At 37.6% G+C, this 14,667-nt stretch overlaps 1 protein-coding gene across 1 annotated transcript in view; it reads right to left on the bottom strand.

The window, feature by feature from the left end:
- The window catches only part of MAN1A1 (mannosidase alpha class 1A member 1), a 165,217-nt gene that overhangs the window by 25,169 nt on the left and 125,381 nt on the right, over positions 1-14,667 (bottom strand). Inside the window, exons 7-8 of the mRNA XM_059941319.1 lie at positions 8,275-8,398; positions 6,242-6,335 (exon numbers count right to left, since the gene is read on the bottom strand). Coding sequence (XP_059797302.1) covers positions 6,242-6,335; positions 8,275-8,398 — 218 coding nt within the window. The remainder of the gene's footprint in view (positions 1-6,241; positions 6,336-8,274; positions 8,399-14,667) is intronic.

Below are 14,667 nucleotides of genomic sequence, written 5' to 3'. Positions count from 1 at the left end.
TATTTCCCACATTAATGAATGCCAGAGCAATCCTTTTAACATGTGAATCAGATCAGCCCTTACTTGAAGCCTTCAATGATGGAGAGTCAAAGCCTGGGTCTCTGGAGACCTGGGAGGCCCTGTATGACCTCAATCTTCTCTATATTATCAGTTCTGCTCTATCTGCTCTCTGCTGTCTTGCTATATGGTCCCTCTTTTGGTTTCTCAAAACCATCAGGCTCCTTCCCACCTCAGGGATTCTAAAGGCATTGTTCTCTCTGTCTGAAGTGCGCTCCCTGATTCCTTTTCCCTTCATTTAGTAATCCTGACTCATATTTCATATCTGATGCCCACTAAGTTCTCTCATTATACACTTTCTGATCGCACATGTGTACCACACCTCACCTGCACTTTCATAAGATGGTGAAATTTTTTTTGTCTCCTTCATAAGATTATGATCCAGGAGGGCAGGGACCAGACCTATGATGTTTCCCAGTCCACATCAGCTCCTAAAAAGCATCTTGCACATAGTAGGTACTCAGTAAAAAACTGATGAACAAAGCAAAATTCTTTTAAGTCAGTCTTATTAAGGACTACACCTATGAAGCCCAGAATGGCTATATTTTTAAGTAAATATGTGATTTTCTTTTGCAGGAAGTCCAGAATTACAGTTTTAATTTTAATGTAAAATTAGTATTTTTATAATTGTAAGGCTGATCCTTAAAAGAGCAGTTTGAAGTGACCTTTACAATTTCCTAAATAAATGGCCACAGAAACCTCTGACATTTACAAACTAAATAGACTAAGTACTATTCCATCGATAATAAGCCCTGTTGTTATAAACATGACTGCAGGAGACAAATGCAAGAGATGTGTGGTAAAGCAAATCACGTCCAGTTACTGTCAAAATAACGGGGACTAAATAAGTAATAGGAAATGATGGCCATGCTCCAGACATGTCCTTTAGAGTTAAAGCAATGAGAGTTGAAAACTAACAGCCAGAAGCAGCTTCATTTTCTTCTCCCTTGGGTTATGATTCTATAATGAAGGAAGAAGCAAGCTTGGGCATTTGGTGATTTTTTAAAAAAGGAAAAGGGTTTACATATTTGTTTTAAGTAATGTTGCTAAGTGCTGGTTAATTTTCTATTTTCCTACCTATAAAATTTTTATATTTGGAAAGAATCAAAATAAAGGAACATAAAGGAACATAAAGGAGAAACAAGAAAAGGTCTTTTTGATAATTTAGCATATCACTCACTAAGCTTCCCCCATGTCTGGATGACTATTTGTGTTGGCAACAAAGTCCTGTGTAAATATCTCAGTGGCTGTAAGAGAGAACATGCCTGATTTTATCAGCAGGAAAGGACTGTCTACTTCTAGAAAGAACATATGTGGTATTCTTATTCCCAAATGCTCTAAACATAATGTGTATAATAGCTACTCAAATATTATGTTCTTTTATAAAAGGGGTAATGTATTCTTTTCTTTTCTATAAAAGGGGTAATGTATTCTTTTCTTTTCAGTAGGATTAGGTCACATAAAAGGATTCCTAATACTTAAAAAGAGAAAAAAAAATATCAAAAGAATCAAGACAAAAAGGATTAAATACTCAGCATCTTCACTTTTTAATTTTATAGACTTCATCTGAATCTGAACTTCTCTCCTCAAAGCAATCCCCCAATGATACTAGTACCACCATGTTTTATAGATACACACACACACACATATAACGTTGCTATGTTAACTGAAGAAGGGTGATAATTGTTCTGTTTATAAGACACGGAGCCCCATATTTGGCCTCAATAGTCAAGAGATATTATCATTGACCAGGACCGGATGTTGCCTCTCAGCCACAATTGAGGAGCAGGAGACAAATTGTTCAGAGAGGAAAAACAGAACCATTATTAAAAGCAGAGGCAGAAAAAGTCAGATTGGATACGGACTGCATGAGTATTCACAAAATTCAAGTAAGCTCCTACTAGCTGGAAGATACTATGTGCTGAGTTAACAAATATGGCGAAGTCACTGTCCTCAAAAGTTTTGGATCCATAGGAAGATGGGTATGTATATGAATCATTAGGGAAAGACTGTGATAGGAACGTACACAAAGTGTTGGGACAGAGGAGGAAGAAGGGGGCGGGCAGAGGAGGAGTGGGTGCTAACAATTTCCAACCAGTGTCTTGAAGAAAGCCACCTAGAAGAAATGGAGATTGAGCTGGTTCTTGGTAGAGTTAGAAGTGCAGTAAAAGGGCTGAGGAAACAGCACAAGCCAAGACCTGGATATGGCCAAGCAGACCTTGATTAAAGAATAAAAAAAAGTGTGTCTTCCTTGTGGCTGGAACACAGGATGGGGGTGGGGGAAGAGAGACGGGGGACTCATGAACCCTATTTGTTTTTCCATCAGGAATTGGCCCATAAACAATCCAATTACAAAGGGCCCTTTGTACCAGGAAGCATGGCCAAATACGTAGTGTATTGGTGACCCAGAAGGTGAAGCTGGCATGTTCCAGAACAACTGACTCTTTTTGTCCCTCTTCATAGTGACTTCTAAATCCTATATCACAGGAAGAAAAAAGTAAATCATAGAGACTTTTTTTCAACTTTTGAAATCTTTCGTGAGAAGGAGAACTCTAAAAACGCTTGTCCTTTCAGAGAATCGTATCTAGTTATCTTGAACTCAGAAAGCTACTCAGGTTCTATTTTATCCCAAATACTATAGTGGCCCTCACACTTTTTAGCCTCAGCACCCTTTTACACTCTCAAAAACGAATAAGCACCCTAAAGAACTTGTTTATGTAATATCCATCAATATTTACCATATTGGAAGTTAAAACAGAATTTAAAATATTTTATTAATTTATTTAAAGTAATAATATACCCATTATATTAATATATAGATTTTTCATAAGAATATGTTACATTTTACAAAACAAAAATAATTAGTGGGAAGACTGATACCATTTTACATTTTTGCAAATCTCTTTAATGTTTGCTGTACTAGAAGACAATTGGATTTTCACATCTGCTCTACATTCAATCTGCTGCTATATGTTGTTCTGGCTGAAATATATGAAGAAAATTCAGCCTCACACATTTATACAGTTGGAAAACAAAGAGTATTCTGATAGTCTTTTCAGATAATTGTGGGTAATTTTTCTTTGGTACTACAACAAAACTTGACAAGTGGTCAAAGTTTTTTAACAGTTGCAATGTGGAGTTAGAAACCACATCGATTAATTTTTGCACTATTACATTAAAATCCACTGGGCCATCTTGCACTTTGAATGCACTTTTTCTCACACATGATTTTATAGCAGCATGCATTGGTCATTTGGAAAATATTGGTTCACTGAATTATGCACATCTTCCAGATGTTGATACATTTGATTATACAACATTGAAAAACCATATTTGTTAATATCATCACCAATCTCAGCAGAAGAGTCTTTTAGTGTTGGTGAAAGACATTAAGCTTATGGTGGCAATGTGCAAGTTTTTCAAAATTCTAATTTTCATTTAGAAGCTCAAGTTTTACCTTTGGCACAGATACTGTTAGTTTTCCTGGAAGCAACGTGCTCATTTTTGCGACCACGTCTATCAATTACCCAAGTCTGAATAACCAGTTTGTCTTCAGTAGTTCTTTCAAGTAAAAATGGTGACTTGTGAAACAACATGCGGCTAGTTCAGCTTGCAACTCAATCACACGAGTGCTTTTCTATGAGGCAACCACTATTTTTCATCATGCAGCACAAACACCTTAAGCATCCTTTCCATTTAATCATACAGAATATTACAATGATGTGCACTCAATGATTGAGATTTACTAGAATCAGTAAATTTTTTGCTTCATTAAGAGCATTCATGAGTGAAACTGGCATCTTTTTATTTGTTATCTGCAGTGAAGGATATGACCACAGGTATATCTCATTTTATTGCCTTTTGCAGATACTTCGTTTTATAAAAATTGAGAGTTTGTGACAACCCTGCATTGAGCAAGTCTATCAGCATCATTTTCCCAACACAATTTGCTCACTTTGTGTCTCTGTGTCACAGTTTGAAAATTTTCATGATATTTCTTTTTCATTACTATTATTTTTTTATGGTCATATGTGATCAGTGATCTTTGATATTACTATGACTTACTGAAGGCTCAGAAGATGGCTAGCATTTTTTAGCAGTAAAGTATTTTTACATTAAAGTATATACAGTGTTTTTTAGACATAATACTACTGCATACTTAATGGACTACAGTAGAGTGTAAACATAACTTTTATATGCACTGGGAAATAAAAAAGAATGTGTGACTAGCTTTATTGTGATATTTGATTTATTGCAGTGGCCTGGAACTGAACCCACAATGTTTCTGAGGTATGCCTGGTGTTAGTACTATCTAGTGTCTCTGCCATGGCTATCACTATTGCTTCAGCAGTTTTGTCCACCATTGCTTTTGCAATGTAACTGCAACTGTCAGCACAGTAAAAAAGGCAGAAAGTCTTAGTGTTATTATAAAAATAGCTTTGATTTTGTAGGTCCCCTGAGAGATTTCAGGGACATCTAGTGATCTGCAGACCACACTTAGGTTAAGTGGCAACCTTGACCATGGTGTTGTGGTCTCAATGCTAGGGCCTTCCATAGACATTACTAACACAGACATAGATTCTAGCACATTTTTTCTACTACATTATTCTTTAAGAAAAATACTTCTAAAGTAACAGCGAGGCATAATCATCTAGGAACATCATATTTAAATACAAAGAAAAAAACTCAAATTAGAGTAAAATTTCAAGACGTCGCTAACATCCACGGCACAGCTAGACATCTCACTTAGGATTTTTCATTTGCTCTCAGGTGCTGCTTAATCTACCACTGTTTTTCCAAATCAGCTTGAGAACATTTCTCTCAGCTACTCTGAATCTTTATATGCCTGGCCAAAGTCCCTAAGGATCTGAAGTGAGGGCTTCTAGCACAATACTTTCTTCTACGGTAAAGTTACCTCTCCTGGCAGGAAGCCTTTATCTGCTGGCTTAAAATTGACTAAAGTACCCTGTTTGCTCTTACAATTTCTCAATCCTTAAAGACTCAGGCTCCTCTCCCATCCTGTAGCCAAACAGAAAGAGAAAATGTTACAAAATAGAACACTCTAGTTAGTCTGGGTAAACCTTGTTAGTCATTAGCACAAAGGAACAATTTTCTTATCTATATAACCAGTTTATTATAGGCTAGCATCCCCACAGTACCCTGACCAGATATTCCCTTTCTGATTAACAGCTTTAAGTGTGCTTACAGATCATCATGCTCACAGTTATGCATGAAAAATAAACAATCTAGTTCCCCGGTAACATTTACAGTCTGTCTTATGACAGAAGCCTATTTATTAAAGGAACCATGCTCCCTTTCCCCTTTTCTAAAGATTCTCCAACAAGATTTGTGCTTTTCTTGGTGTTCCTTCTCTCTGTTACTAGAACAGTGCTGGGTATCATAAAGAGCTAAAACAATGCTTAACTTTTTTTTATTATTAATTATTGGAGTATAGTTGCTTTACAATGTTGTTAGTTTCTGTTGTGCAGAAAAGTGAATCAGCTATACATATATGTGTATCCCCTCTCTTTTTCATTTAATTTAAATTAAATTAAATTAATTATTTATATTTTTTTGGCCATGTCGCGTTTTAGTTGCGGCACGTGGGATCTTCGTTGAGGCATCGGGATTTTTCCTTGCGGCACGTGGGCTTCTCTCCAGTTGTGGTGTGCAGGCTTCTCTCTAGTTGTGGTATGTGGGTTTTCTCTCTCTAGTTGTGGTACAGGGGCTCCAGAGTGCGTGGGCTCTGTAGTTTGCAGCACTTGGGCTCTCTAGTTGAGGCGCACGAGCTCAGTAGTTGCGGCGCATGGGCTTAGTTGCCCCACGCCACGCGGGATCTTAGTTCCCCTACCAGAGATCGAAGCTGGGTCCCCTGCATTGGAAGGTGGATTCTTTACCACTGAACCACCAGGGAAGTCGCTATACCCCCTCTCTTTTGGATTTCCTTCTCATTTAGGTCATCACAGAGCACTGAGTAGAGTTCCCTGTGCTATACAGTAGGTTCTCATTAGTTATCTATTTTATACATAGTAGTGTATATATGTCAATCCCAATCTCCCAGTTCATCACACCACCATCCACCCCCCACCCCCGGTATCCATACTTCCATCCTCTACGTCTGTGTCTCTACTTCTGCTTTGCAAATAAGTTCATCTGTATCAACAATGCTTAACTTTTGACTTACATTGAGCCCACTGTCCACTATTGGGATTCAGATAGTTAGGATAAAGGCCTTGTGGTTTTTCCAGGTTGTTCAGTACTGTTCGAATATTCATTACCTACAATAGAAAATGGAATGTTACTATGAACATATGAAGAACAAGTTTGGTATCATTCTTCTCTCTTTCTTGATTCCATTTTTCCATGTTAGAAAAAAAAAAGTTGATTTAAATGATGCAGAATTAGAGCAAAGAGAGTTGCCACCAGCTTACAAAAATAATAACTGTAAGTGAATATAGTCACACTGATCTACCGTATGGCAGACACCACAGAAGGAACTAGGATGTATCAGTGGATAAACGAAGTCATTACCATTTTGGAATTTGCATCCAGTGGAGTGAGACAGCTAACAAACAAATAAATATATCAGGTGGTAATAAATGCTATGAAAACAATACAAAAGACTAATGGGACAGAGTGATGTGAGGTGGTGAGGGTGTACTCTGTTAGTCAGGGTGGTCTGGGGAGGCTACTGGGAGAGTGTTTCAGCAGAAATTTAAAGGAATGAAGGAGTAAGTCATGCAGAGCAATGGAGGAAGAGCACGTGGGCAGAAGGAAGAGCAAGTACAAAAAAGCCCTGAGAAAAGGGTGGGTCTGGCAAGACCACCAAGGGTGGAGGTGAGGAAGCAAAGGGGAGAATGTCAGAGAGCCTAGAGGTGGCCAGGGCCCACATCTTGCAGGCCTCACAGACCATAATGTGGGCTCATCTTACTGAGTGTGACGCAAAGCCATTGAAAACTTGTGTTTTTACAGGATCAGTGTGACTGAGGGGGCAAGGGAGGAAGTGGTAGTCAGATGGCTACTGCACAGTCCAGGTAAGAGATGATGGATCCCTGGACTAGGGTAGCAGCACAGGTAACGGGATACAAAGGATTTCTTGATGGATTGGATCTCAGGTTTACCAAAAAGAGAGGAACCAGGACGACCTCAAGATTTCTGGTCTGAGCCATTGGGTAAACTGAGGCGTCTTTACCCAGATAATGAAGACTAGAGTAAAAGCCAGTGTAGGGCCTGAGTCTGAGACATTTTAAGTGGGAGTTGTCTGACAGACCTTTCAGTGGAAATGCTGAATAGGTACTTAGCTATAGAGCCTGGAGTTCAGGGGACAGGTTGGAATTGGAATTACAAATGTGGAGTTAACAGCCTACAGATACTATGTAAAGTCATGAGATTGAATGAAATAATGGAGCGAGTGAATGTAAAAAGAAGAGGCCCCGGTTTGAGTCCTGGGGTTTTCCAATGTTTAGAGGTTGGGGTGATGAAGAAGATGCAACAGAGGAGACTGAGAAGGAGCACCTGGCAAAGACGGAGGCAAGCCAGGGGCAGAGAATGCCCATGGAGAAGGAAGTGATCTAGTGTGCCAATGCTGAGAGGGAGAGGGAGAGGGACGGAGAGAGGGAGGGGGAGGTGAGAATGACCATTGGATCTGGCAACACAGCCCTCACTGGTGTGGCTGGGGGAAAAGCCCGGCGGGAAGGCATTCAAGGGAGTGGGAGTCAAGAAGAGAAGATAACAAACACAGACAACTCTTCCAAAGAATTCTGCTGTAAAGGGGAGCTGACAAGTGGGGTGAAAGCTAAGGGCAGAGTGGTGGGGTGATGGGTGTGTTTCTTGAAAATGAGAAATTGATTCAATTGCTACTTTGCATTTGTAAAACACTTTGAGTTTAAAATGTCTTTCATGTATATGGTTCACATAGTCCAGAAAACACTACAGTTTTAGATAAGGGAAAAAATTCAGAGACGTAAAGTTACTTGCTTGAGGTGTAGAGAAACAGACATGTAAGCGAGGCCCTCTTGCACTGATTTAGAATGGTGCCGTGAAAAGAATGGTTTACAGTTTGGTTAAATGAAATGCTGCATGTAACAAAACTTCATAAAGGGCTACATTAAAATTGGTGGTTCTTTTCCACATTCCGTATTACTAAATCTCCCCAGAGAGGGATATTGTTTCCTACAAGTACTTTTTTGCAGTGCAAGGTATATTGGAGAATCTCACCTTATCAGCAAAGATGGGGTTTCCTGATAAGTAGCTCAAGTGTATAAACTCCAAATGCAGAGTTCCAAATTCTGCCAAAATACTGCTGCCTCCTGAGGCCCAGGGCCAATTCCTTCCAATCCCACTAAAGAAGAGAAGAGAGTGAAGAGTTATGGGTCAGAATGATTCCATTTTTTTGCAGCTCTAAGTAGAAGTGAAAGAGACAGCTTTTGAATAATGGCACCTCAGTTAATAGTTCGCTCTGTATATTTTAAAATATCCAGTGTTGCTTTCTTTGGCTACTGGTTTCAGGCTTTGATTCCTATCTTCAAATTGAAAATTACTTTTGACTTAAGTCAGAAAGAAGTTGTTATGTGCTTGCTGTTGATGAACAAATATTTTAGAAGGTACAGGTGCCATAAAGAGATATACACCCATTCCAAGTAGAATATAAAACAAAATCAGACCAAAACACCCCTACCATGCTCCATATCCCATATTAAGCCTTTCTACATTTTCAACATTTTAATTAATTTCAGTCTGAGAGTCCAGGGACTTTTTTAGACATTCACATTATATACAACATTTTTCTTGGATATAAGATATATTTCAAAGATTCGTTAGTTATATACTCATTCCACCCTGCTCTAAACTTCCTCCCCATTTACTAGACTTCCTTTCTTATGTTTCCCTTCACACAATTTTACCTATTTTCTAAGGCACTCATGTATTCCATGACCTATTTAATCTACGCTCAAGAAATTCAACAAAATTATGTAATTCAAATCTGAAAGAGGTCAAAGGAATAAACTTAAAAAATTATTGCCTTGTGGCTCATCTTAGTGAAATGCTTTTTAAAAAGAGTTAGTCCTAAACATACACTGACACAAATACACATAAAGTGGCTCTTGAGACATGGTCATACACTTGGGTACAGTTTATTTCTGGAGAGCTACTTAAAATGTCAAACACAGGTGATAATTCAAATAAAGAATAAAGTCAATGATTCTCCTGACCAATAAATTCTCTTCCAGAAAGCTGAAAACCCACATTTTGGTTTTCATTCAGACTCACATTTACTGCATGCCTACACTTTGCCAGGGACTACGCAGGGCACTGGGTTACAAGGATCCTTATAATGAATAAATCACTCTTAAGGACCTTATAGCGTAATGGGAAAGAAAGACCTAAGCGTAAATAATTCCAATCACATAGAGTAAGTGCCAAGTTAAATGTGTGAAGTGTTCTGAGCACCTAAGGCCAGGACATGCAATCCAACATGGAAGGGATCACAGAAGGCTTCTTCGAGGCGAGTCCTGAGTAGATTCTTGAAGGGTAAATAACAAGTAGTGAGGGAAGAATGGAGAGAAGGAGAATCTGGACACAGAGAGACACACAGCAGAAGGGCTAGCCAGGAACCTGAGGTAGCTCCTGAGAGTGGTGAGTCGAGGGAAGGGAAGGTGGCAGAAGAGAAGGCTGCAAGGTTAAGTTGAAGCCAAACCTTGCAGGCTTGTGGATTTCTCACTTTCCTCTCTTTCTAAGTTGGCCCCATTGACATACTGCTCTTGGTGTCCCCTAGGTTTCCTATTCCCTTTGTTTTTCATTTTACGCATTCACAACCCTGGGTAAACCCTTCCAGTTCTGTCACTGCTTCTGCCACAGGCATGCTGTGGATGCTGATGAAAAGGAAAACATGATGACAATCTGGTATCTGACATTGTAGGCTGCCACCCTCTTACTCCCTGTTTCTTTTTGGAGTAAAATCTAGATTTTGCTCCCAAACACGGATTTATAGTAAACCTAATAAAAAATAAACAGAAATAAAAGACAGAGATCTGAAAACCACATATTCATTTATTTTAGAAAATGCCTTATGTTTATTAACTTCTGGGACTGAGAGTCAGTTTTTATTTTCATCGTTGGCTTAGATAAAAGGAATATCCAATCATCCAAATAGGATGAACAGCTACTTTCAAATTTTATTAACATATGGCAAATGCATACAGTAATTGGTCACTAATTTGCTGTCATGACATGTTATTTTTTTATTCCAATCGTTCTATCACTGACCAAAGTCAATAAACCTATTTAGCAAAACTCCAAATTTCTATGTTCCAGAGAAACTATAAAAGCCACAATATCAGGGCAAGAGGGAATGATGACTTCATCCGGGAGAAGGAAGAGGATGGCAGGCCAAGGAGCCCAGCCCAGTTTCCAGATCTTCAGGGACTGGTTCTTTTCAAGTTCAGGGTGTTAGAGGCTGTGGCAGCACACTCAGATGTGAAACTTAAGCAGTATATGTACTAAATAAAATTCAAATTACTTTTGTATGCAAGCATTTGTTCTCTGCTATTAATGTGGTTAATCAAGAGAAAACCAGAGATATACTGAAAAAATTTCAATATGTTAAAAAAAGATTTAAAAAGGTTTATATACATACATATATATATATATATATAATCTCTTTGTCTTTGCACACATTCATAGCAGAAGGAAAACAGCACTGTATCACTAATTATATAGGGAGCAAAACATTAAAAGCACTAGCAAAGGATATGTCATGTGAACAGAAAGGAAGCTGGGTTTCGAATACCTATATGTTTATATGAAAGTATAGCTTTGGTTGCCATTCTTTCAATCTACAAAATTAACGTGTTTCAGTAAAATTATAAGATCAATGGTTACACTGGCTCTTAAGTGTAAATCAGGGAAGGGTTTCAGGAAATCAGATAGGGCATCATTATATCTAGATATTACATAAGGTCATTTGCCTTTTCTTAGGCAAAGCTGCAAAGACATGGAGATTGGCCTGGAAAGCATGAGGCACATGCCATAGGCCATCACAGCTGCAATACCTGTGTGTCGGGGAAGCGGCTGCCTACTTGCACAGCAAATGTGTAGTGAGTCAGAACCAAGTGTTGGTCACTCACAGAACAATTTCTAAGATCTTTTTTGTCTCTAAATTCTACGAGTCTACTGAAAAATCTATATATTTATATGGCTCTAATTTCTTTTTTATGGTATTTTTATTTTTTAACTTTTTAAACTTTTTATTTTATATTGCAGTATAGTTGATTAACAATGTTGTGTTAGTTTCAGGTGTACAGCAAAGTGATTCAGTTATACATATACATGCATCTACTGTTTTTCAAATTCTTTTCCCATTTAGATTGTTACATAATATTGAGCAGAGTTCCCTGTGCTATACAGTAGGTTCTTGTTGGTTATCCATTTTAAATACAGCAGTGTGTACACGTCAATCCCAAACTCCCTAACTATCCCTCCCCCACCCTTATATGGCTGTAATTTCTAAAATAATATATATGGACAGTGGGCATTTGACATGAATATGGTGAGTTTGTGATAAAGGGAAATGAGTCAAGAAAGATTCTGCTCCCTTGGTCTGGGAGTCAGGGTGCCCTGGGCATCCCACGATACCAAAGGCTAAGCTTTCTAGACCTCTGGCTCAAAATGAATTTAATTTGAGAGAATAGGGGATTTTAAATGTCTTTAACTTTAGTTCTGCTATCATAGTATTTTAAAGGCAATCATGTTCTTTATCTATCTTTATTTTATAAGCACTAATAATATTTTAGAAAAATATTTTAAAGACAAAATAACAGTTTGTGTTCAGAAACTGTATGTTCTATAAGGCAGGCATGAAAGGGAAGAACATTTAAATATTGCCAATATTGTTATAATGACTGCATTTTAAGCCAAAATGATGACTCAGCATATGGAAATATATACAGACACAAAAAGGCAATTAACATGACTGGGGAGCTGTCAAGTGTTTGGTTCAAAGAATCCTGGAATAGAACTTCAAACTTTGCTGTCATTCTAATTCCATTTATTTCAGTTTCCTCCAATCTCCAGTTCTTCCATTTTAAATTGGAGTATTATTTAATACATGTGTCTCAACTTTTAATTTAATTTTAAATTTCACTATTCTACAAAGGTAATAATTCTTTGAAAGTAAAACATCACATCAGAAAATAACTGATTATGGCAATTGCAATTAGAAACATGTCTTTTAAAAAATTGAGTTGCTATGATTTTTTTGAAAATGTGGATTACTGTGTTGTTGCTCTAGAGACTGTAATTTGAATGTGGTTTATTAGCAGCCGTAATATACTTCCTCATTCTACTGCACTCAAAAGCAAGAAGGTATAATTATTTACTGAACTCATAACTCTGATAAGCAATGGGTGTTATGTGTTTTCCCTTCTCTCTCCTGGGAATGGTTAATAGCTCCAGAGGAAGGAAGTACAGTACTAATGATGTTATTCTACGCACGTTGGAATCCTGTGGGAGAGCTGCTCTTTTGCCAGAGCTTGTAATGAATCAAGTAGCTGGAGGATTGCTCTGGATTGATGGTATACGCCTTCAAAATAATCTTAAATCTAGGTACCTGAAGTTATATGCTATAGTTACTCCCCAGATACAATTTGGAATATTAACAAATACATTTATTTACTTAATATAATCAAATGCAACAAATAAAGAATTTACAGAACTGAAACAATTCTAAAAAATTGCCAGATGAATATGTAAGCAAAACATTAAATAGTTCTAAAGTCTTGATTAGCTATAGACTTTCAATTTACTCTTCCTTGCTGCTTGCTCTTCTCTGCGAAATGGGAAATGGGCCAATAAAGAAATTTCTTGAGGATTCTTGTCTGAATAATTTCTGATTAGCTGATCAGTAAACAAACTCCTCTCAAGTTCATAGTCCAAAATACAGCTTATTCCTTGGGGCTATGGAGTTAACAAGTTTTGGAAGAAAAAAATTTCCCACATTCTATATAGCATGGTAAAGCTTTACTTATGTTTGCAAATGACGGGGCACACGGGGATATTTAATTCAAAAGAGCAGATAATCCAATAATATTCCTTTTGGATTTTAGCATAGATTAGGAAAAAAATAATTGGAAAGTTCATGATGATTGTTTCGTTTAAATGTATTCCCAAAACTAACTGATTTTGAGATTAAGCAATTTCAGCTTATTACAAATGCTTCCTTCCTGCAAAGGCTTGCACAGTGCCAATCTTTCAAGTTTGTAGTCTAATACCTCATTAAGACTTGGACTAACAATTCCAGGGACTGGCATTCTAAGACTAGTCAAGATTCTACTGTAGCTCACGCACAGAAATTTTGACTGGGGAGCACTAGTCTCCTGAGGGCTATCCTATCAGGGAAAGCTGGCTAATAAACGGTAGCCACTTGACTGAATTAATCCATAATCCAATACTTACTGCTTCTGAACAGCAGCATGTGGTTTATATCTCCAAAGAATTTTCATACTTAAGTTTTTTAAGCAAGGGCCCAAATAATTTTTTAAAATTATCCATATCTTGTCCCACTTTGTAGGTATTTAGACAGAATCGAAACTGAATATTTATTATTTTAGTTTATTCTCACAGTCAATACTGCTGTCCTTGTATTTGACTATCTTGGATTGGAGGATAGGCTGGGGGCTACAAAGACTGAGATGATGAGAAGTCCTCTCTAATTCCATAACTAACCTGCTCCTAAGGTTCAAAGATGCTAAAATTCTGTTTTCCAGCTGTCCTTTGGGTAAGACCCCCTTGCTAACCAAACCACTTTCAACAGACTGAAAATAAGTTGAATGTAGTTTCTGCCCAGTTATTGGGCAAACTGGGATAGCCTATCATTAGGTCAGAGAACACCACCAAAAGGCAGTACTGATGAGAAAGCATTTCAGTGCCCTTAGGATGAGTGGGCATGCACATACATTTACTTTATCGCACTTAAAAAAAAATCATATTCTACCTGTTGTTTTAAATATACATTACATTTTTCACGGACATTTCCCATGTCAATCAATGTACATCATCGTTGTTGTTGAGTGTTGAGTGCATAGTATCTGACTGAATGGATATATTCTAATTTACTTAAACATACCGCTACTGATGGACACTGAAGCTAATTTATTTTTTATTTTTAAGTTTTTTTTTCCCACTGTAAACAATTTAGTGGTATGTCTGGACCTTTTATAAAGCTAACTTATTTCTTAATAAAAATGCCTACATTGATTCCAGCTGGAAGATGTTAGCTGAATTGTCTAAACCGATAATGAGGATGGATTTTGGAATGTGCATTGGAGGCATAAATGTCCACTATTTAAAGAGTTATTTCTCTTTACAAAGTGGGCCTATTGTATCCCACCACATTTGGTAGCCTCTAGAACTCCTGGGATAGCTCAAATCCATTTGTTGAAATCACATTAAGTCCTTTAAAACTGGAGAGGTGGAAGTTACAGACAAGGATCTATATCCACTTTTCTAATAAACCTCAGGAGGGAATAGAAGCATAGTATAGTCCATCTTCCAAATGGTAATTCACTAATAATAGTTTGCCAGAACTTCCCTTCCTTTTAGATACAATTATTC

Source organism: Balaenoptera ricei, chromosome 12, assembly GCF_028023285.1.
Source record: "Balaenoptera ricei isolate mBalRic1 chromosome 12, mBalRic1.hap2, whole genome shotgun sequence".
In the NCBI taxonomy this organism is placed as follows: Eukaryota; Metazoa; Chordata; class Mammalia; order Artiodactyla; family Balaenopteridae; genus Balaenoptera; species Balaenoptera ricei.
Note: the sequence above shows the minus strand (reverse complement) of the source record. Positions and strands in the feature narration are given on the sequence as shown.